Source organism: Pangasianodon hypophthalmus, chromosome 23 (genome assembly GCF_027358585.1).
Source record: "Pangasianodon hypophthalmus isolate fPanHyp1 chromosome 23, fPanHyp1.pri, whole genome shotgun sequence".
Lineage (NCBI taxonomy): Eukaryota > Metazoa > Chordata > Actinopteri > Siluriformes > Pangasiidae > Pangasianodon > Pangasianodon hypophthalmus.
The window spans coordinates 6779710-6803817 of NC_069732.1; the positions used below are offsets into that span (position 1 = coordinate 6779710).

The 24108-nt window shown below is 39.5% G+C and overlaps 3 protein-coding genes across 8 annotated transcripts in view; 1 reads left to right on the forward strand and 2 right to left on the reverse strand.

Annotated features, from left to right (window-relative positions):
• Nucleotides 1-11466, reverse strand: part of ptk2aa (protein tyrosine kinase 2aa) — a 102670-nt gene extending 91204 nt beyond the window's left edge. For all 4 annotated transcript variants that reach the window (XM_053228595.1, XM_053228592.1, XM_053228594.1 and 1 more), the window contains exon 1: nt 11302-11466. The gene's annotated coding sequence lies outside the window, so the exon portion shown is untranslated. The remainder of the gene's footprint in view (nt 1-11301) is intronic.
• A 3882-nt stretch (nt 11467-15348) lies between these two features.
• LOC113536346 (tubulin alpha chain) lies at nt 15349-17602 on the forward strand. Its single transcript, XM_034298327.2, has 4 exons — nt 15349-15489; nt 15588-15807; nt 16021-16169; nt 16559-17602. Exons 1-4 carry the CDS (start codon nt 15487-15489, stop codon nt 17537-17539), a joined length of 1353 nt encoding a protein of 450 aa, XP_034154218.1. The 5' UTR covers nt 15349-15486; the 3' UTR covers nt 17540-17602.
• Nucleotides 17603-20782: 3180 nt separating this feature from the next.
• Nucleotides 20783-24108, reverse strand: part of dennd3a (DENN/MADD domain containing 3a) — a 31446-nt gene continuing 28120 nt past the window's right edge. For all 3 annotated transcript variants that reach the window (XM_026929571.3, XM_026929570.3, XM_026929572.3), the window contains 2 exons: nt 23790-23927; nt 20783-22377 (listed from right to left, as the gene is read on the reverse strand). In XM_026929571.3, the coding sequence (XP_026785372.3) occupies nt 22177-22377; nt 23790-23927 (339 nt within the window). In that variant the 3' untranslated portion in view covers nt 20783-22176. The remainder of the gene's footprint in view (nt 22378-23789; nt 23928-24108) is intronic.

Genomic DNA, 24108 nt, shown 5'->3' on the forward strand with positions numbered 1-24108 from the left:
GAATTATATTTATAATGCTGGGCTTTATGTATAGTGATAAATGTAAATGGGCATGTAGGTGAGAAAGAGTAACACTATTAACAAAATTTTACAAAATTTACTTATAATGGGAAGTCTAAGGGCAAATATAAAACTACAGCTGTTACACACTGTGATCCCTTTCACACTAACATGAGTCCAGGGTGATCCGATCATACAGTGCTAAGTACAGATGTGAACAGGGTCCAGTGTGTCTCGGAGACGCCCAGACTCAGACCACCGGCATGTATATAATCACAGTAGTAGTGTAGTTGTAGTGTGAATGCAAAAGCATCTCGATGCATCCAGGACAGCAAGGACCGCCTATTCGAGTGCATCATTGCCCTAGCGGGAAAATATGTAATCATTGTGAGACTGTTTGGAAATGACGCTGAAATGCAGAGTTCTCTATAGCTAGGCTAACAGATAAAGACGATGTTATAACAGCAGATATGAAAGCAGTGCCATAAAATGCTCCCAAAGATTGCTGTGCTATGTAACATGCTGATGCAGGAGGTGGAGCTGTTTACCAAACGCATCAGATTCTAGGTGAAGTAATGAGAGATCAGGTCACTCACAAAGCCCCTAGTGTTTCTCAGAGCAGAATGAGAGACAGACGTGTCATCCTGCAAAACAAATGAGTTACAGAGAACAGACCACAAGTCCACACAGAGAATCTCCACTCTTTCTCTCCCTGCATTCTGACTAACATTAACAATGTCTTGCAGTGACAGCTTTCGTGCCTCTATTAATTCTCTCTTTCTCCATGACTCATTGTGGTGTAATTACAGGGTCCAGGCAGGGCTGAGTCACATGCACTAGTGTACAGGTTGTTTGGAAATGTGGAGATACTGATGTGTCAGAGAGACATGAGGTGAGTGCAGATGCCCCAGAGACCTGCTTTACATTGAGGATCATGTCATCAGAGAGAGAAAGAAAGAAAGAGAGAGAGGGAGAGAGAGAGGGGCAGAAGCAGGCAATTTAGTCAATGCTGCTCTGCTTCAGCTTTACTGTGTTTACTAATCTTTTAAAATCCTAATGACACTTGGAAATGACACTTGTTTATTTGACCAAATCAGCTCAAAAGGAACACCAGGGCAGATGCATTACACATGTTGACACAAAAAATGAATACTTAAAAAACAGTACTAACATTGTTAACTCCTGTTATTGCGACCACCACACAAAGCATGATGGACACATCGAGAGACTGTCTCTTATGTCGGTAGATGACGGTCAGATTATAAATGAAGCAAGGAGTAGTGGTGGTGAGCGTGTTTACACAGGGGAAAAAAACATATAGGAACAAATTCTATCAGTGTGTTTACATGTACTTCAGTAATATAGAAAAAAGAAACTGAGGGTCTACAGGAAAAAGCCTCAGTCACTCAATAAAGTGACTGCTTTCACAGTACAAACTGAATATGGACCCTAAGCAATATGTCTTTGGTCAGTTGGTGCTCCCTGGGTTCTGCGAAGGTGCATTTAAGGCATATGCAAGATGGCTGAATTCATTCGTTGTGTCCAAAAAATTGTGTGACACATGCACGTGCTGCAATACCAACAAGGTTGAAGGCAGTATGTGAAGTAACATGCCAAACCAGGCATGCGTAGATATACCCATGTTCTCATGATACACCTTATCACAGCTTCTTCAACACCTGCCATCTTCACTGTTCACTTCACTGCAAAATCAGAACATGACCAAAGAAGGTATTTTGCCTTTAGCGGACATTGCTTTTAATCATTTAGATGTACAGAAAGTATGCAGCTGAGCGAGTTAACAGCAGTGCTGCTTATGTAGCACAACCCTCAATGATCATCATTCCGGGCTGCAAAACATCATGTCATGTATGTTCATGTTACACATTTTTAAAATATATAATAGCTATAAGGTTAAATTGTGGACAGAACGACTGTACAACTAATATTTCAAAGTACATGCACATGTAAACAGTTCATCTGAAATGTGTATTCAAAATGAATCCATTCAGATTGATCTCTGAATCTAATCACAGCCACTGGGAGTTTTCTAGGATATTTCTCCTTTCATGGCTGCTCATGATACGAAGAAACATTTTTCCAGACTTTACAGTAAAGGAAACCCTTCTCCAGTGATAAATTAATGTTAAATTGGCAGTATGGAAGCCAGACGATGATGAGCTGCCCTATGCGGCCTTCAGCGGAGAGGCTGAATCGGGAATCTATGCAGCAGTCCAGATGATGCAATTCTGAAAATTAAGTATCATGGAAAGACAAAATAAATGGATTTGGACTAATATGAAAACTCAAACACCAACACGCTGACTCTGAGCATTGTATCTTTTTTGTCCTGCAGTCAGCAGTCTCAGTGGTGCAGTGAAACGCCTGCACAGTCACTCCATTCATCATGAGGGAGGGCCGTGACACGAACGCACAGATGAAATCTCTCCGTGTCTCTCTCTCTTTCTCTCTTGCACATCCATCTCTCTGTCCTTCACTCAAAGCCACACCTCGAGACCATGACCTTCCAAAAAGACGACAGCGAGGTGGGGAAGGTCACACATGTACTGCCAGCGTGTCAGAGTGTGGAGTATTGTGTGTTTGTGTGTGTGTGTGTGTGTGTGTGTGTGTGTGTGTGTGTGTGTGTGTGTGTTCAAAACCACAGTCCAAGCAAATCCCTGAAGGCCTGGAGTGATAAACGATGAGGTAATTTCCTCTCATTGTGTGGAAGACTCTTGACTTGCACCAACACATTGGAATATGTACTAGCTATGCTAAACACAAAAGTAGTGGACACAGATTCCTGTAAAGTTTGGTCAGTCTTTGCTCCCCTTTTTGGGGGGCATAATTGACACAAAGTGCTTGGACCCCTAAAAGTCCTGTAATTGTTTACATTTTATTTTACACAATCACATTAATTCTCCAACAAAAACTCCAAAACAATTAGGCTGATAAATAATGTCAACTTGGACCTAATGTGTTCTGATATCAAAATACAAGCTCTATGGCTCAAATAAATAAAGAAAATATTACTGTACACATTTAAATAACGTTCATGAAATTTATTTGTACTCAGGGGGTCCGTGGAATTTGTTTTCCAGTTAAACGGGTCTTTACTTAAAAAAGTTTGAGAACTTAGCTTTAAGCTCAACCCCCGTATGAAACCCTTTGATTGATACTTTGCAGAAAACACTTTCCCAGCATAATTCTGGAAGGATCTTTGTGGTGTAAAATGATTATTCAGGGGTTTTGTTCGTGGCTGCAACAAATAATAGTTAAAGAAGTGTCAAACAAACAGGTTTTTAGGGAACCAAAAATGATTATTCAGGTGCTGAACCCCTGACTATTCACTACAATATCCACACAGTCGAACCCCTTTACAAGGTTTCTGTCATTAAATCTGTCTAACTCATTCACTCCGCATTACTGTGATTTGAATTTAGTGACAGAGGAGTATGCCACTATTTTTCTTTGATTATCAAATTGTGTTCAAAGACTATTTTCTGAATCTTTGTGGAAAAAACAAGATTTTATTTGCCTACACATTTGTCCTCCCTTCCCATAACTGACTAAATAAAGAAGAGGAAAGGAAGATGCATGTAATCATGTAGGTGTCACTGATGGAACAGAGGCTGATGGGTAAATCTGGCAGTTGTGTGTGTCTTCTCAGCCTCCTGTTCAGCTTTTATTTCAACAAACTGTCAGGGATCTGGCTCTGGACAGAACAGTTACAAAACACGACTATCATCTGTTCTTCATGCATAGCTCAGTGCTAAGCTTCCTATGGTCTTTGCAATAAAGCTTAAAATAGGTTTCACAACTCAGATGTGCACAAGCAGAGGCCAAACTACTGGCACTCAAGGCCATTTAATGTCGAGCTGGACATGGAGAAAGTGCTGGGAATGGCGAGATGACAGTTTTCACTTCTTGGCAAGTGTACATCTAAACCAAGAAGCTTGAAAGTGCCTCTTAAGGTCTACGTACTGAAACCAAAAACAAATCTGATCCAACACTGGACATAAGCGATGTGCAAGAATGACACTGAAAAGTGCTAAACCTAGAGATGTTAGATGATCTGAGAAGTAAAGCAGGATCTTGGACAATTCTGCTCATGGTTGCTCTACATTAATGTCCAAACCTGCTGGTAATCTGCAATATGATAACAGGGACTAAATCACAAACGGATGTACAGTTTTAGGGAAATAATCATTGATGAGATTGTGTAATGATTCCATGTAGGATGCAGGTGTGTACATAGGCAGGATTTTTGACGTTAGCATGTTCCAATATAAAAGTTGCCCCATTTCTAAGGCACCATTACCATGCACCTGTTTCCTATCGTAACTTTTCTAACCAAATTTGAAAGCAGCTTGAAAAAAAAAATCATTTGTCACAAAGACATAATTTTACAGTTCTAGTCACAGGGACGAGAATCAAAGCTGGTATGTAAAATATGGTTCATGCTACAGTTTCCCTTTCTTGCCTAATAGCAATTTTGATTGTTCATGTTGAGATATTTGAAGACATTTTTGGAACTACTGGAACAAAATTCCAGTAGTATCCAATTACAAAACTATTAAAATAAACTATGGTTTCAATGATATTAAACAGGGAAAGAGATGAAAATTAAGAAATTGATAACAAAATTAATGTTAAAAATCTGTCCAATCCAAAAAAAGTATTTCTATAACTGATGTTATAAAAAATATAATGTAATGTATCACAATATCAATATCATATCATATATATTTCTGAGCCCCACTGAATAAGTTCATGAAAATGGAACAGGCAATTATTATAATCTAATATTTTAATAGGACCACCATAATGATCACCAAGTATTATCATAAGGGGTGTATGAGTAGCTCCTACATTTCTCAGTAAACGGGTACATAACAGCATGAAGACCACAAAGTGATCACCGTTTCACATGGTGCTGTGTGTGAACACTCCTCCATAGCACTGCATGTGAACGTCTGGCTCTGGTGAATAAGCCACGCCGCATGCAGGTGCGACAGCTCATTCCCACAGGAGCAGAGAGGAACAGGAGCCATTGTGTTCACTCCTACACAGTTATGTTATTTGTTATAGCATAAACATAGTTCCTCCTGTTTCTTACAAACACTGTGAAAAAACAAGCACCACGCCCAGCGGGAAAGCTCTGTGTGCTCAAGTGGAAAAAACAGCTATAACAAAGAGGAAATTATTTCTAATTGTTATTGCAGGTTTTTCAGATGCTGTGGTTTCCTCTTAATGATGGCAGACTGCACCAGCAATACCTGGTTTTGTTTACAGATTCTGTTTCAAAACCTGGGTAGTCTTGTTCCCACTCATTCATTTATCAATGCGTGTATGCCTAGGAATGTAGACAGAAGGACAGATGGATGGACAAACATATGAACAGAGGGAGGGAGGAACGAGCTTGTGGATGGACAAAAAGCAGGAGAGACAAACATCTGGAGGGATTGATAAACGTGGACAGACAGGCGGCCAAACATGTGGATAGACAGGCGAACTAACATGTTGACGGACATGAGGACAAAAATGGACAGACAGGTGGCCAAAGTTTTGTGAACATGTAGCGAGATGGGAGGACAAACAACCATGTGGGCAGACAAACAAAAACGTGTTTGGTTGAGCGGACAAGTGAACATGTCAATGTATGAACAAACATGTGGATGGAGGGGTGGACAAACGAACATACGGACAGACTGGTGGATGAACATATATGTGGACGAACGGGCAGACAAACTTGTTGACAGACTGGAGCATGAACATGAGGACAGACAGGAGGACTAACATAATAAGGAACAGTAAGACAAACATGTGGAAAGCCAGGCAGACAAACATGTAGCCAGATGGGCAGACAAATGAACCTGTGGATAGATGGGTGGACAAGCATGTCGGTGGAAAACATACATGTCGGTGGATGGGTGGACAAATGAACATGCCCGTGGACAAACAAACATGTGGATGGATGGGTGACCAGACAAACATTTAGATGAACAGATGGACAAACATGTGGATGGACAGGCAAATGAACAGAAAGACAAGTGGACAAATATCCAGACTGATGAACATACAGATGGACAGAGGCACAGACAAGTGTATGAATGGATGGATCTATTGATATAGGAATATATAAATACTGTATCTATGGATGGACTTTATAAATCACTAGGGAGAATAATCTGTCCATTCAGTTCTAATATTCAGTCTTATCATTCATATTTAGACACAGTCCAATCTAAATTATTTACAATACCATAACTGCTTAATGCTCCACATGTGCCTGTTCGTGTTGAGTAACATTTTAAACAAAAATGATCATCAGCATATGATTAAATGTCATAATTTCTAGCATGCTGTGTAGGTGTGTGTTTATTCACAGTTGCTTGTTAAGTCTTCAGTATAAATCACAACGTTTTAAAAGAAGTAGCTCTAACAGCAAAGAGCAGCCACCTCCAGCTAGTTACATATGCTGCTTATTAATTGCACTTCTAGAAATGTGCATACACAAATATATGACTGCTAATCAAAATATTACAAAACATGTTGGTTACAATACAGCCAGTTTTATTTAGGTATATGCGTCACAGGTAGAGACAGAAGGCTGGATGTGAAGGAATTTCATTTCTCAATCCTGTGAATGTCATTTATTGTCACCCAGGTCACAAGTGTAAGCAAGATGGAAAGAGAAGCCTTCAAGCATGCATGCACACACACGCACACACACACACTCACACACACACACACACACACACAGCCATCTCATGCGAAGCCATGCCTGTCTCCATAAAGGATCTATTCATGAGCAGCAATGAAGTGGGCCATCGTCTTGACTGGCTGCATGGTTACAGGTTTAAACAGTACTAGGTGATGCTGAATATAAGCTCATCACAGGCCTGCTGTACATGAACATGCTTTCCTGACTGAAAACTGAATATTAAAAAGCAACCATGCTGCCTGAGCACATCTACACCAAATCCACAGCACACTTGTAAAAGAAACATTTGTGTAAGATGTTTGTGTGAAAATTCGGAGCGGTTTTAACTGCAGCTCCGAGTGTTAAGCTGGTGGTGAAAGGAGCATTCATCAGCCTGGAAACTGTAAGTACAGCCTGATCAGGCCGAGGGGGGGCTTTTCCATCACACCACAGCTCAACATACTTACTGTTCTCAAACTTACACACACACTGCCACAGTTAAAGGAATACTTCAGTATTTTTGTGATGGGCAATGTTCTTGTAATGAACGTCCAAGGGCAGATGTTGATTAAAAAAAAAAGTTTCAAATACTATGTCAAAAATCAAATCAAGTTCGTACCAGATGTGTCACAGAATGTTACAGCTGCATCACACCCCGAACGCCCGTTCAATCCACACTGCATGCATTATGCACATGCCATACTGGCATACCAGTACACGTTTCATTTTTATCAGGAAAACTAAACCCAAGTAGAACAACCTTTGGGCTTGCAGTAACTACAACACAGCTCCAAACACATAAATAACCAGCATGTGTCTTTTTTTTCTGTTTATGCATGAGTATCACTAAGCACTTGTCAGTGAAGCTACAATTATAGTAGTTTAGGTTGATTGTAGGTTATAATTTTATATAAAATTCACAGCATATAGAAAGTGTATTTGTGTGAATTTGATGAAATAAAACTTGGGCTCAGGTGTTACGTGCTTCTAATGCAGCTGGTGTCGATCAAAATGCTTGCTTATTTGGAAGCCTAATGTAAAAAAAAGTCTTAAGAGGAGACACACATGGAATAAATTCTGAACAAAGCTGTTCTTATAGAGTTCAAACACTGGAGCAATAAGTCATTTCTGTTACTTGTATCTTGTCCATCTTCCATCAGATCTATGCAACTATGCTGATAAAACATAATCACAAATCCCTCCCTCTGAAAAAGTCCTCCTATCTCTGCAATAATAGAATATACATTATACACATTAATTTACAAACACATTTGACTGATACATCCATAAGAGTTTTGCATAACAACTGCACTTTGACTTCTATTACTAACTTTGAGCGAACAGGTTCTCTTCTTTTCCCAAGATAGTGAAATGTGTCAAAATGATTGCTTGTGATAATCACCCATACACTACACATACAGTGGATAGAGTATTCCTTTAAGGGCCTATATAGCTTAAGAGAAGTTGTGGGATCTTAATTTAGTGGATTACAATTATAATTCTTTGCCCCATTTCTACATTCTGACACTTTCACATCAAGCCTTATTCTGAGTTTGCAGTTTGTGTCTTGTGAGGAAGCTGATTGAGGAGATGATAATTACATCGACAGACTGCGTGGCAATCTGGAATGATTCACAGCATGTTCATTTATGATCTGCATATGTCAGGACTTTCAAAACTTATTAAACAGAGTTTCCAGGCAATACAGTGACCACAAAAGTCACTATAAATAGAAAACAACTGGAGAGGATTAGTTTATCCTTGGAGTGAATCACTAAGTTTTTATATTACACCCAGACAGCAACAGAGAGGGGAATGAAAGCTTTTACACTCCAAGCAAAAGACCTTTACTGCGGGAAATGAGAACACTTCTGCCAGGCATGGATGTGCCCTGTGATAAACACTTTACCACTTATTTGTTCAGCACGTTCATTGAAAAAAATGAAACCATGACAGGACGAGACCTAAACTCAGGAACGCAGAATTACTTCAGCTGTGTTAGGAAGACTTGACTCAATTGTATTAACACACCCTCTTTCTTTCAGTCAGTCTCTCTCTCTCTCTCTCTCTCTCTCTCTCTCTCTCTCTCTCACACACACACACACACACACACACACACACACACACACACAGTTGCCACGGCTGCTGGAAGGAAAAAGGCGTCTTCCTGAAGCATCCTGAGGGACGCAGTGAGGGAGCTGAACAATTCAGAGTAAAGTGCACCACTTACTGCACTACCTCACGCGCGTACGCACGCGCGCGCGCGCGCACACACACACACACACACACACACACACACACACACACCCCACTCATTTCAACTTCCTGTTGTAAACACAACCTTCTTCCTGTCCACTTATAATCAGTGCAACCTGAAGGATGCATTCTCCAAATGAGTCTTTATCCTTTCCTTTGGGCTACACACTGACCCAAGCCCTAAATAAACACTGTAAATCTCCACTGACCATGAATTTTAGTCCAAAACTATGATTAATCTTAGACTCCATTCATGCCTGCATGTTTCATGCATCTTCATTCATATCTGAATTGTCTCCTGATAAAATTTTAAACCATATGCATTTACATATTTAGTGAAATATGTCTCTGGTTATCCAGATTGAAAGTCAATATCCGTATTATATCTAATATGCAAATTAGCTTCTTACAATCATCAACTTCCTGAAGGGTTTCTAGCTTCTAGTTGTTTAATGCAAAAGATGGTTGGTGCATCAAAAACTGCAATTTTGCATATTGTATTTAAATTTCATAAAGACGTCTACTTCAACAGTCATAAACTAAGTGTGTTCTGATGTAATATATTGGTAGAACTTAAGTTTTCAAGATCTGGCTTGGCGAGACCAATGTATTTGCACTTTAACACATTCAAATTAGTTGGAGAAATAAGTTGGTTAAGTAAGGAATAAAACACTTGGGGGTGTGCTATGAGAAAATAATCAACAACAGGGTGGTGTGATGTGGCAAGACACAAAGTAGAGTTACAATTATCATCCCAAAGTCAAATATTTTCCTAAAACAGCATGTCTTTCACACAAAGGGACAGAGTAATTAGAGGACCAAATTCACGTATTAGCATGTTTTTGGGAGGTTGGAGGAAACCAGACAACCTGGATGAATCCCACAACATGACAACGTGAGGAGAATGTGTGAAACTCTGCAGAGACAGTAACCCGAGCTCAAGATCGAACCAGAGACACGACATACTATTGCGTAAAATAACTAAAATTTTAAAATGTGTATCAGGAAGGGAAAGACTTAAGTTTTTGTGTACAAGATGTCCACTGACAAAAAGTTTTAAAAGTCACTTTTGATTTCAGGTTTCATGCAGCTTGGGTGCATTCACACCTGCAGTGTTTGGGGGTTACCCTGATTCGGATATAATCCTGATACTCAGTATGGTGTTCTAATGATCTGTCCTATTGCTGTTTTGTCTACTTTAATACTGTGACCTTATCAGAAAATGCTTCCACATATAGGCAGCATATATTGACAGGCTTATGATCAGACAACACCTATATGAAGAAGAATGAATTTGTGTGCGTGTAAAAAAAGTGCGCATGCGCAGAAGATCAGACAATATCTATATGAAGAAGCATAAAGTTGTGCGTGTAAACGTGAAGTGCGCATGCGCAGATCAGACTATCTATAAAGAGGCTTGAATTTATGTGCGCGTAAACGCGAAGTGCGCATGCGCAGAAGATCAGACGATATCTATATGAAGAGGCATGAATTTGTGTGCGTGTAAAAGTGAAGTGCGCATGCGCAGAGACCCTTGGTAGGAAGCCTGGACAATTTGTCATTACACCGGGTGTAAACATGATCTAAAAGTGTAGGTGAGACTCTCGGGGTGGAAATGTACCTTCACTGTCGACCTTCTATGGCCAGTGGAGCTATTTAATAACTACTTTGACTTGATGGAACATTAAACGTAGAGTAGTAGAGAGCTTTCCAGGTATGAAATATACATTCACTGGGAAACTGCAGGATTGGAGTGAAACCTTGAACGCTTAAGGCTAAAAATAAAGCGGGCCTGAGCACAGCACCGCCCCGGGACACGAGGGAAAAGCAGGCGGCTTTCCGGCTCACATATTCACTCACTCAGACAGACTGAGAGACAGAGAGAGAAAGAAGTGCCAGAACAAATCTGAAACCAACAGCTGAGGAAGGAGCTCATGGAGAAAGAGCTTGTCTAACTTTTACCTAGCGACCATTTTGACCTGAAGCGACAGGATTGGGCTCGTGAAGGAAAAAAATGACGTTGTTCTGAATGACTAAGCACGCGCCCGGTTCAATTTAAATTTTCTACAGTGTAACGGTTATTTAGAAATGACACACATTTACTACAGTGACATACCATGAAAACCCAAACACACCGTCCATATTTCCAGACTCTAAAAGGGTTAAACAATGTTACACATGGGCAAAACAAAGTCCTCCTTTTCTATTTAAATGCTGCGGCTCAGGTTCCGCAATGATACAATGTTTAAAAAAACAACAATAACTGCGATTCCTCAACATTCACACATGAACTGAACCACTTTTCATGGATTTTCCCAAAAGAATTCTTCTCCACTCACCCGCTTTTCCTCCACGTCCAGCAGCTATTCGGTCACCCCGGTGTCCACTCAGGCTGATACAAGTGTAAAAACAGTGATTTAAATTCCAGTATTACCGAAACTGGAGTCCTGTGTGCGCTTCTCCAGCACTCCCGACTCTCACTCGTTCCTTCATTCCCCCCCCACCCTTCATCAGGAATCGAATATTCCAACATGGCGGCCGCATAGCAACCCATCCTCTCCAGCTACACCCCTCTGAACAGCACGCAGTGGACGAGCCCCACCTCTGATAACCTGGCCTTAATTCTTCACTGTTCATTCTTCACAAATACATATATATTTATACATTTACATATGTATACATTTAGGGTACTATAGTAGTAATTATATTAGTTAATTAAGAAATAATTTTAAGGCATGCTAAACAAATAATAGAGTACCTCAATGCTTTTTTTTTATTATATTGGGGAAAAAAATAAATAAATATACATATAAAAACAAATATACATAAATATACAAAAATAAACATAGTGGTGCATTGCTACCTCACAGCTCCAGGATCCATGGTTCGATCCTGAGCTCCAGTTACTGTCTGTGTGGTGTTTCTCATGTTCTTCCCACATACGTATGGTTTTCCTCCAGGTTCTCTGGTTTTCTTCCTCATCCCAGAAACATGCCAGTAGGTGGATTGGCTACACTAAATTGCCCCTAAGTGTAAATGTGTGTGCAGGTGCCCTGCGATGATTTGGCGTCCCATCCATGGTGTGTTCCAGCCTGTTGCCAGTGTTCCCACAATCCACTTTGATGGTTACTGAATATGAATGAATGAATAACTATACATCCTGTAGGACACAGTCTGTGTAGTAACAAACATTTGGATTTCAAAAAAATGTTTGACTAGCAAGTGTATTTTAATATGTGAATATATGCACTTGGTGACATGAGATAATCCCTCATGGAAACCCTCTGATGGAATCTTCACTTGGAAACCACTCGATGCTGCTGAGGATGGCCCCACACGGACAGCCTAAAGTTACATGAGATTACTGTGGATGGTACCACTTAGAAACCAGGAAGATGGCTTTGGACTTCAGTTGATATGAAGAGCTTGCTATGATGGCTTAGGACTGCAATTCCAACGAACAGTTTTGCACTCAAGTCTCCATCAGTACATAGCTGATAACTTCAAAAAAAAAAACAGACTTCATGTATAAACTATAATGAACGTTTGTGGTTACACAGTTGCACTTTTGACCTTATAGTATACAGTCATAGAAGGGAATTATTTATAATCGCACTATCTGATTATATATATGAGGATGGGTATTCTTTTGAGTCAGGTTCCTCTCAAGCTTTCTTCCTCATATTGTCTCAGGGAGTTTTTCCTTGCCACCGTCGCTTCTGGCTTGCTCATTAGGGATAAATTCAAAAATTTTAAATTTATATCCTGAACTTATATATTTCTATAAAGCTGCTTTGTGACAATGTCCATTGTCATAAAACACAATCATGTGGTATCTTTCAGTTTCACTGTTAATCATAATCAAGGTGTGCCACAATCTACCAGTAATTACTATCCAATGTTGGCAGTGCTTTCTTCATGTACTGTGCCCTATAGCAATCTGACTGTGGTAGCTGAATTTAGTTCACTTTAATCTCTATCTCTGCTTACTGACCTCAGATCAGCATTATGCATACTCAAATGACTCAGCTCAACACAAAATAGTGAATTGTGTGGCTGTAAATCCCTTTATAGGATATATATATAAATATATATAAAAACAGTTATACAGCTTGACACAGTCAACCTTGAGGCTGGCTATGCGGGAGTGTTAAAGGCACCTGTTGTATGGTAACCCTACTCTCACTCTCCCATGGGAAAATCCAGCCAACATTTTGTGTTCCATCCCTTTCTAGCCAAAGCAAACAAACGCTGGTATGTCCTTTCATCTGTTAGTATTAATATCTCTGGCTGTGTGAGTGTGGTTGTGTGAATTCAGTAGTAATAAGAATTGTAGAGGTCAGCATTTTTCTTTGCTTTCATTTTATTATATTTAATCTGGCAGAGAAACTACCTAACTCTAGCTCTAACCCTAAGTGACAGAGAATTTACCTGAAGGCAGTAAACAAACTTCACCAGGAAAAAGTCAACTGGTATTTTATAACTTATGAACTATGCTCAGTCTTTTGAGAGCAACATTATTAAAAAATGCTTTCAAATAACTGCTAGAAATGTCATTCTACCCCACAACTCTTTCAACAGGCCTCTTCTACCCTGACAAGCAAATGATACAATTCACCTTTATTTAACCAGTCACCCAGGAAACAGTACATTAAAAACTGTAGTGATGTTACATTTATAACTTGGTGCGAATGAAATGAAATCAGGACTAGTCAAAAGAATAGAAACCCACGGCACAGAAGCACTGGCAGTGCAGAGCCCCATACGATTCAGAACGTTTTAAATATTAAAAGAGTAGATGCTATTAAGCGATGGTTCACCACTTACCACATCAAACACACCACTTCCATTCCATCCAAGCAACCCATCCCATCCCACACATCGCTCATGGCACACCCTCTCTCTAACACACACGCACACAAACTCGTATAAATACACAGTTCACAGCACACCCACTCGAGTGGGAGTCTATTTACAGTATCAAAGAGACTCAACCACCCTCAGCCTCAACAAAAAGCAGTCATGCATATTCATTGTGCTGTTTTCTGTAAATATCAGGCCCAGTTCAGGACACTGTCTCAAAGACACAACTAGACTTTGAACTCAGCATAGACAACCTCAAGGTTTAATTCGATTTTTTTTTAAAGCATATAACTGAAAAGGTAAAAAATACACCACCTTGGCTTGTATCACATGTGGCAAGAATGTGCATAACCTAATTCAGCAAAAAGTGTAATGTAAACTTGTTTTCAGCCTACTTGAGACATGTGCATGACCTCTTTAATTCTTACTAAATAATAAAACCTGGGTTAATAAAGATGTGACTAAAGAGAGTAAACATGAATTTTAGATCCATCATATCAATCATATATCTTAAAGATGCATTAGGTAAGAGTATTGTTTTCAAGATTAGCTCTCTAATGGTTAAGTAGATGGGTTAGACATTTGTATTATATTTTTTAAACTCCTTGAATCCCTATCCACCCACCACCACCATTTCCCAAATTCCTGCCCATGTTCATAATACTTTGCCCCACAATGTACTGAGACCAGTAGAGTAGATTATCATAAAATGATTAACAGGAGGCCCATCCAAAACATAAACAAGCATTCTGGACCTTAAGTCACTTTTCCAAATGGTTTTTCTCAACCACATAATACTTTTGTCCTGAGGTCATAGCTTAAACCTTAAGTTTTTCCATGTTCTACATATTTTGCAGGTTGCTTGTACAAGTAAGAAATAAAAAGGAATCGACTATTGCACTATTGCACATGGATCTGGCATGTGCTATCATCATATGGTAAGGACCACAGTAATACCATGAGACATGTGGACCCCCAGCCGTAATCCGTGATCTAAATTTCACCCTGTTCAGAAATAAGGCAGCTGTACCCAGACCTCAGGGTCAGGAACTGACAAAATATCTTTGCATATTTTTGTTTATTTAATATAAAGTGTGCAGTGGGAAAATGCACATGCATGGGATGCAGTCAATTATCCTACTTATTAATTTTTGCAATCGACTTATTCCATACACAGCAAATGTTATCGCTCCTAATATAATTAGTTTAAGCTTCTCGGTTTGTTAGACGTTTTTTATTAGTGGGCGTGTCCACCTGTGCACGTCATTTCGTATTTTTTTTCCCCCCCCCCATGACGCACACGCTAGGCGATTTAGGGTGGAATCCCAAATGGCTCTTAATTGTACATGTAGTTAACTATGTAGATTATAGAATCCAGTGTTTTCTACTTTATTAAGAGCATTTACATAGGGTGTTAGAGCGTTTTGGGATTCTGCTTCATTCCACTTTACTTCCGGTCTTAATTGAAAGACCACGCCCCCAAGATTGGGTTCACCTGGTATAAAGTTAGCTCAGGTGGTTAAGGGGGTAGAGCTGTTTGGGTAAGCAGTTATTTCTCTGGTGTGTCTCTATAGAGGTTTAGAGAGGTCTTTATTGTGTCTTGTTACTTTGCAGATTAAAGAAGTGTCTTTCTGTCTTGTTTTACTTCAACATTGAATAAAATGGTAATATTACACTACACTGGTTATTTAAAAATGCACTTTACTTTTATATCTGGATTATGACTTGCATTTGACTGGTTTGGAATGTCCTGTATCTACAGAGGGAGTGTATTTCGGTGCATATTGGTCAAGCAGGAGTCCAGATGGGTAATTCCTGCTGGGAGTTGTATTGCCTGGAGCATGGCATCCAGCCTGATGGGATGATCACTTCTGGCAGCACCAGCTTGGCTGATTCTTCTTTTGGTACTTTCTTTAGTGAAACTGGAGCTGGAAAATACGTTCCACGAGCTGTTTTCATTGACCTGGAGCCAACAGTTGTGGGTAAAATGCTTCTTAATGAATCCATTTGATTTCAATCTGCTTTGAGACATTTAAATGATCCAGGTTTGTTCTGTGTTTCCATGATGTCCTTTCAAAAAGGCATATGTGGGTTCTACATTGCTGGTTATTTGACTTATTGTAGCATTAATCTCACAGTGATGTTTGGGTTCTGTATTTGTGATTTAATGGATTATTGTAATTGCTTGCTTACAGATGAGATCAGGAATGGACATTATCGTCAACTTTACCACCCAGAGCAGCTAATCAGTGGCAAAGAGGATGCAGCTAACAACTATGCCCGTGGCCACTACACCATTGGCAAGGAGATTGTAGACTCTGTCCTTGATCGCATGCGAAAAATGGTGAGCTTTAATGATTTAGAATAACAATACACAACTCTCTAGCTTCATTCTCTTGAAAACAGAAAATGCATCATCCCATTATTATGAGGTAATTATCACTGGAATAGGGACATTCATTAAATTATTTGCTTAATTGGGGGAATGTCAATAGTAAAGTAAGTTCTAACTTGTTTAAAAGTATAACCAATTTTTCTTTTTTTAAAGAATGACCCCCTGTTTTGGGGTTCTACATGGAACCTTTAACTGATACCCCATTGGGATAAGCTTAATGCCTTAGGGTGGAGGTGGAACTTTATTTTTTTATTTTTATTTATTTATTTTTTGAGTGTACTCAATCCCATGTGACTGGTCAGGCCAGGTTCCCTTATGATCCTTTTTGTCCTCTGTAGGCTGACCAGTGTACGGGTCTACAAGGATTCCTGATCTTTCACAGCTTTGGTGGTGGGACTGGATCTGGTTTCACCTCTCTGTTGATGGAGCGCCTATCTGTCGACTATGGCAAAAAATCAAAGCTGGAGTTCTCAGTCTACCCAGCTCCCCAGGTTTCCACTGCAGTGGTAGAGCCCTACAACTCTATCTTAACCACTCATACCACCCTTGAGCACTCGGATTGCTCCTTCATGGTGGACAACGAGGCCATTTTTGACATTTGCAAGCGCAATCTGGACATAGACCGTCCATCCTACAACAACCTGAACAGACTAATTGCACAGATTGTCTCTTCCATCACTGCTTCTTTGCGATTTGATGGTGCTCTCAATGTGGATCTCACAGAGTTCCAGACCAATTTGGTTCCATACCCTCGTATCCATTTCCCACTGGTTACCTACTCCCCTATTATATCTGCTGAGAAAGCCTACCATGAGCAGCTGTCTGTGGCTGAGATCTCTAATGCTTGCTTTGAGCCAGCCAACCAGATGGTGAAATGTGACCCTCGCCGTGGCAAATACATGGCCTGTTGCTTGCTCTATCGTGGTGATGTGGTACCCAAAGATGTTAATGCTGCTATTGCCAGCATCAAGACCCGGCGCTCAATCCAGTTTGTGGACTGGTGTCCCACTGGCTTCAAAGTGGGAATCAACTACCAGCCCCCCACTGTAGTACCTGGTGGCGATCTGGCCAAGGTCCAAAGGGCTGTATGCATGCTGAGTAACACTACTGCAATTGCTGAAGCCTGGAGTCGCTTGGATCACAAGTTTGACCTGATGTATGCGAAGCGGGCATTTGTGCACTGGTATGTTGGTGAGGGAATGGAAGAAGGTGAGTTCTCTGAAGCCAGAGAGGACATGGCTGCCTTGGAAAAGGATTATGAGGAGGTTGGTGCAGATTCTGCTGAAGATGCTGAGGAAGATGCAGATGAGGAGTACTAGAATTGTTCTGTTGTAACGGAGGATTTTTGTACAAAATGTTGAATAAATAAAAATTAGCATGTAGTCTGTGTTCTTGATTTCAATCAGTTGACAGAGGTGGTGGCATGCATATTTAAAATGGGTGTGGGACCTTCTAAAATGAACTTTGATCATTTTCAACTGTGTATATGTAGGATACTTTGACAAATGTGGAAAGAGTGATCAGAATGGAACATTGGCAATTCTCTCTACTCTTGCACACTTGATGGTGCCCAAAGGCTTGATTATCAAATACTTACTGGGACTTCATTTTTAAGTTCAAAATCTGTTTTACATGTCAAATGGAGACAAGAAGTCTTTGACACATTAACGAACAATGTACAGTCGTGATCAGTATGTTTAAGATGATCAACCAAAAACTAAGGATGGGATAAAATAAGCATGGTTTAATTTGAGTTTAAGAACATCTACTTAGTTGGCATCTCTAATGTTCTCTGGAACACAATGCCAGAATTTACTTAAAGTGCCAATAGTGCAACCAACAAGCCATGTTACAATAATCTAATCTAAAGATTGTAAAAGCATGCACTAGTTTCTCAGTGTCGTGCGGGGTTAGCGGTGGCTATGTTCAAATGATAATATGCAGTTTTAAGAATGTTACTTAATCACATGATATTGGCATCTAGGGTTACATCAAGGTCCTTTCCTTGTAGCATTTGGTTTCTCAGAATAGCTAAGCTCTAGGGTGAAAAGAACAGACTGACAGCTTTCTAAAAAAATCTTCATTAGAAAAAAGGTTAGTGCTACCTGCAAGTAAGTGAGATTTACTGGGCTAATGCTAAGATATTTTCTGTTGTAGTGCAAAGTATTGTTACCCTAGTCCTACTGATGGAGATCATTAGGACTGTGTGTAACTGACAATGCTACTGTTATCTGCAGCATTCCCAATCATTTGGGTCATTCTTAAGCTCGTCATTACCAATAGCAGCCATAGACACAGAAACGTACTGTCTTTTTTTTTGGTGATTTCGTAGGTGTTCCCTGCTGGCCAAAATCTGACAGTTTTATATCAAAAACCATAAAAGAGCCTCTAAGATTAGGATGTAGCCCTTTCTCTTGTAAAATAAAGCATCTGCCAAAAATGTCAAAGTTAAATCTATGAAGCACATTTTAGTACAGAAGCTCTAGTCTTTAAGCCATCTACTCATATAATGGCCATCTTCTCTTGTGTACAAAATGATTAATCAGGATATGGACCTCAAATGATGCTAGCAGATCAAGCTGAAACACAGAGGCATTTATTCAGAAATGCAGTGTTGCAACAGACCTACCACCCTTTCCCAAACTTTTTTTTTTTTTTGACTCCTGAGTCATTGGTGATGACATTAGCCATATGTTGCTACAGTTTCTCAGAAGCACCTACTTTGTTTCCATGGACTGAGAAGGTCAATTATTGGTCACAGTAGACACAGCCTAATGTCTAATCCAGCCATGTCACTGAAGGCTGTTCCCTTTTAAAGGATCCTTCCACTATGGCTCAGAAATGCAGCCCACATTCCAAGAGTTTTCAAGGGTGCAACTGGTGTATTGTTCATGACTGTCAGTAGCCCACAATTATCTGTGCCTGCCTGAGAATGGGAAAAAATGGCAAATATGAAAAATGCTATACAATTCATGTTTAAAGTAAGTTACTCTAAAATGCAAGTTGCACAGATTGAATTCTATGGAAGTATACAGAAGTTAGGTTTAATGCTCTTTAGGACTCTCTTTTTTAAATGTCACTTCAAATTTAAGACAAAATCTGCAGAGGTGAGATACCAAATATGCAAAATATTAAACACATGTCTCTTCTCCTGGAAGAAAGAAAGGAATACAGAACTACAGAGGTCACACTATCAGAATGATTTATGACATTCTGCAGTGAGCTTCAGAGCGGGTTTGAAGTCTCCAGATAGGTTTTTACTGGTAACTATTTAATGCAATGGTGATCCTGGACAGGACAATTTAGAGCTGCCAGTCTACATGAGTTTGTTTTGGAGAAGTGGAAGGAAAGCCAAGCAACACCACATTGTGCCACCATCCTGCCCAGGACCTGCATACACACTAATAAAATAGATCATGGGTAAGCTGCATTTAAATTAAAAGAAAAAACTTTATAGATAATGGTTGCTAAAACGTTAGCTAAAAATAGTAGTGGCTTTACTAATCAATCCCATCTTGACACCTAATAGTGAGAAAGAACATTCATAGAACTGTTGTACTGAGACACAACCTGTCCAGGCTGCTGCCTAGACTTTGGGGTCACAGTACTGAAAGCTTTTGCTAGTATACTTATAATTCCTAAAGTTCCATAGTTTTAGTTGAATTAGAAAGAAGCTCCTTCTCCCCGATCAGCCATAACATTAAAACCACCTGCTTAATACTGTGAGACCTCTGAAGGTGTGCTGTGGTATCTGGCACCAAGACGTTAGCAGCAGACTCTTTAAGCCCTGTAAGTTGCGAGGTGGGGCCTCCATGGATCGGACTTATTTGTCCAGAACATCCCACAGATACTCGATAATATTGAGATCTGGAGAATTTGGCGGCCAAGTTAACACCTTGAACTTTTTGTAATGTTCCTCAAACCAATTTTTGCAGTGAGGCAGGGCGCATTATCCTGCTGAAAGAAGCCAGTGCCATTAGGGAATACCATTGCCATGAAGTGGTGTACTTGGTCTGCAAAAAGTTTAGGTAGGTGGTACATGTCAAAGTAACATCCACATGAATGCCTGGACCCAAGGTTTCCCAGCAGAACATTGCCCAGAGCATCACACTGCCTCCGCCGGCTTGCTTTCTTCCCATAGTACATCATGGTGCCATCTCTTCCCCATGTAAGTGACGCACACACACCTGGACATTCACATGAAGTTTAAAAAAAAAAAAAAGTGATTCACTAGGCCAGGTCACCTTCTTCCATTGCTTCATGATCCAATTCTGATGACCACATGCCCACTGTAAGCCTGTATACATACACTCATGCAGTGCATGGGGGGAGAACCCACCTAGTCTTTCTCCAGTCTTCATCTGTCCAGTTTCAACTGTTCAGCCCACCTCAAGGTTTGAAGGTTTTCCACACACAGAACTGTCTCTCACTCAGTGATCTGGTTTTTGCACCATTCTGTTTAAACTCTAGAGACTGTTGTAAGTGAAATTGCCAGGAGAGCAGCAGTTTCTGAAATACTCAAACTAGCATAACTGGTACCAATAACCATGCCATGCTTAAAGTCACAGAGATCACACTTTTGCTTTATTCTAATGTTTGATGTGAACATAAACCACAGCTCTTGATCTGTATCTGCATGAGTTTATGCACTGCACTGCTGCCACATTATTGGCTATGAGATAACTGCAAAAATGAGCACATGTACAGGTGTTCCTAATAAAGTGGGTGGTGAGTATAAGTGTGTGGGTGGGTGTGTACAGTCATCTTTATTTGGAACACCTGTTCACCTTATAATAGGACACAAATAGCACACTACTGCCCCCTGGAGGCAAAAAAATTCTCTACTCTTCAAATGCAGCTATCTGATTTTCTTGTCTTTACAGGGTGTCCATAGAATTCAGGTTTCAAAATGTAGTACAATAAATAGATTAATGTACTCTAAAACTGAGCCATTAGTTCTCTCATCTGAGCTATAAAAATAACCCTTGTAACGTATTTTTAAAAATACATTTACACAAGCACATTTTATAATGCTAAAAAATGAAAAAGAAAAAGATAAGAAAGTTAAATGGAGGAAGGTAGAAAAAGAAAGTACAATACAGTTTACAAAAGGAAACTTTATAGTTTACAATATTAGCAAACATGAGTAAATACGCAGTGCTTTAGTATGAAAGAAGAAAGCTATTCAAATGTTACATTATGAACAAAACAGTACTAGAACATCTTATACAGTGACCTTCATTAAAATATACTAGTGTAGAATAAATGAAATCACTTAAAAACAAGAGACTGTATACATGAGTCCATTAAAATCCATAAACATTATATGGCTTTGGATTAAGGTCCATTCAGGACATTGTATATACAGTAAAGCAAGAACACTGAGGTACAAATATAAGTACTGGATTAATCAGAGAGGTCTAATCTGTAATATTCTCCTTAAAGGTCCAGAAATTTTTATTCTAAGCAGGAATCACTCCTGAATTCACTTTTTGATAATTTGATCCTGGTTTTTAAACATAAATTAGGTGTAGCTCCTATCTAGCTGAAATAAAAACCTCTAGACACACCGGCCCTTTGTGGAAGCATTTGGAGACCACTTCAATAACCAAATACTGATAACATTACTTCACTGCAGCACAGTAGGCAGTGGGGAAAAAACAAAAACATATCAAACTAGTTATACATTTTAATTAGCCCTTCATGAGACCATTAGATAAATATCCTGTTATGAAAGATTCTACATCAGTCTATTTCTTCACTTGTTTGTTATTGGCAGTTAACTCTGGCCGAGATGTAAAATAAATAGAGAATTATGGAAATTATTCACTAATATTCAAAGTAACTTAGTATACAAAAGCAGTTAGTGACCTTGTGTCTGCTCTTGCAGTAATGCAGTCAAGCCAAAGTGCTTCTTCCAGAATCATACAAGAATCACATAATTCACTCTTTCACACTATTCCACTTTCCAGATAGCGATCTTTCCATCCTGGCCAGCAGCACCGCTGAGAACGTAGCGGTCCTCGGCTGAGCACAGAGTCTGAACTGCGTCCGAATGAGCCAGCAGCTCCTTCTCCACTAGGAGGCGCTCTGTGTCCAGCACGTAGATCTTTCCACGAGCTTTCCCCCCACTGTTACTGTGGCCTCCTACCCAGATCTGATCGAGAGACAGGAGAGAAAAGCTTTCATATTCCACAACTTTCGGCCTTTTGCACAATGATCTAATAATTTTATTACTGAAATAATCGAAAACTGATTTATTGCTTTTTCATTCATCCATCTTCAGCAAGCACTTTATCCTGGTCAGGGTCACTGGGGATCCAGGGTCTATTCCAACATCATGAGTGGGTATGTGGTGGAAATACACCCTAAATGGACTGCCATTACATTGCAGGGCACCATGCACACACATTCACACACTCATTCACACCTAGGGACAATTTAGAGTCAGCAGTGCACGTTATTGGGAGGTGAGAGGAAACCAAAGGAGCTGGAGGAATCCTACACAGACAAAGGAAACCCTGCAAAACTCTGCATTTAGAGAACCCCAAGCTCAGAACTGAATCATATATAAACAGATATATACATTATGTCGCCAGTCTTCCTCAAAGCACAGTGGGTTCAAAGGGTGTTCACACTTATCCAAATACTCAATTTCATGCTCAGGATTGATTCTGGACTGAAGGAAGGCATCGTCCTCAGAGGACAATTCCCTTCTGAATCACAGATCAGTTAGATCATTTATATGTTAATTCTGCTGTATGCAATTTACAAACATGCACATAATTACCTCATGTATTCTTTATTTTAATTCATGTTTTTTTTTACTTTCACTTGACACTAATCAAAAACCAATAAACACTGGATATCAGATTCTGTAATAAAAATTGGATTGGAATTGGAAAAGAAATTTATTTTTGGAATTAGAAATGTTTATGTATAAAGAGACTTCACTGGTTCTTCTTTAGTTAGGATTGATTTTTATTATATTTATACTTCATTGTATTTACTATATTTATAATGTAAGTGGTTTTTGTGTGAAAGAATTTAACTGTGAAGAAAAAAAAAGGGTATCGGTATCAGCTGATACTCAAGGTTTCAGTATCAGCAACAGAAAAGGAAAAAGTGGTATTGTGCTGTCTCTACTTCCTCTACAAACTCTTCATTCAACAGATGAACATGTGAAACCCTAAACATAAAAAATGGTCTCTGTGAGGTTGACCCCCCAAACAATCCAGTTATGAGCTTAAAACATAGCTTATGAAATACTATTTCTATATCTTTTAATAATAATAATAATAATATAATTTGATAAATGCCAAATATCACATATAAATCATGTGAATCAAATAATAAACATTTCTCAATTCACTTTTACATATTCCTTATTTAAATTTTCTAATTAAACAAAATTCATTAAAAAATACTGCATTTTTTTAAAAAAACTCTTGAGTGGCAGTGTATAGACAAATGTAGAGCACTCTCAGTCTAAACTGACGCAGGTCTGAAAAAAAGGTGTGAGTGTGTGTGTTAATATAGTACGCATTTTGCATGAGTGTTTTTTCTCACCTGGTTCTTGACTCTGATCATGCAGATGACACTGGTGCAGTCAGGCAGCTGGATCCTCTGGAAGGGCTTCTCCAGGTCAGCAAGGTGCCATACACACACCTCGCCTGCGGCTGTGCAGCCGGTCCACATCTGACTCCTCTGCAAAATGAGATCAGTTTAGCACAACCAGGAATATACATGCAATATTCCAAAATACAGAAAAAACTTTGGTGGATATTTGGTGCAGATTTGGTACAGATGCTCCACAGCTGGAAACAATCACTAAAGACTCAGTGGTAACACTCCATAAAAAGCAGAGCATCTTCCTGACTGAAGATGA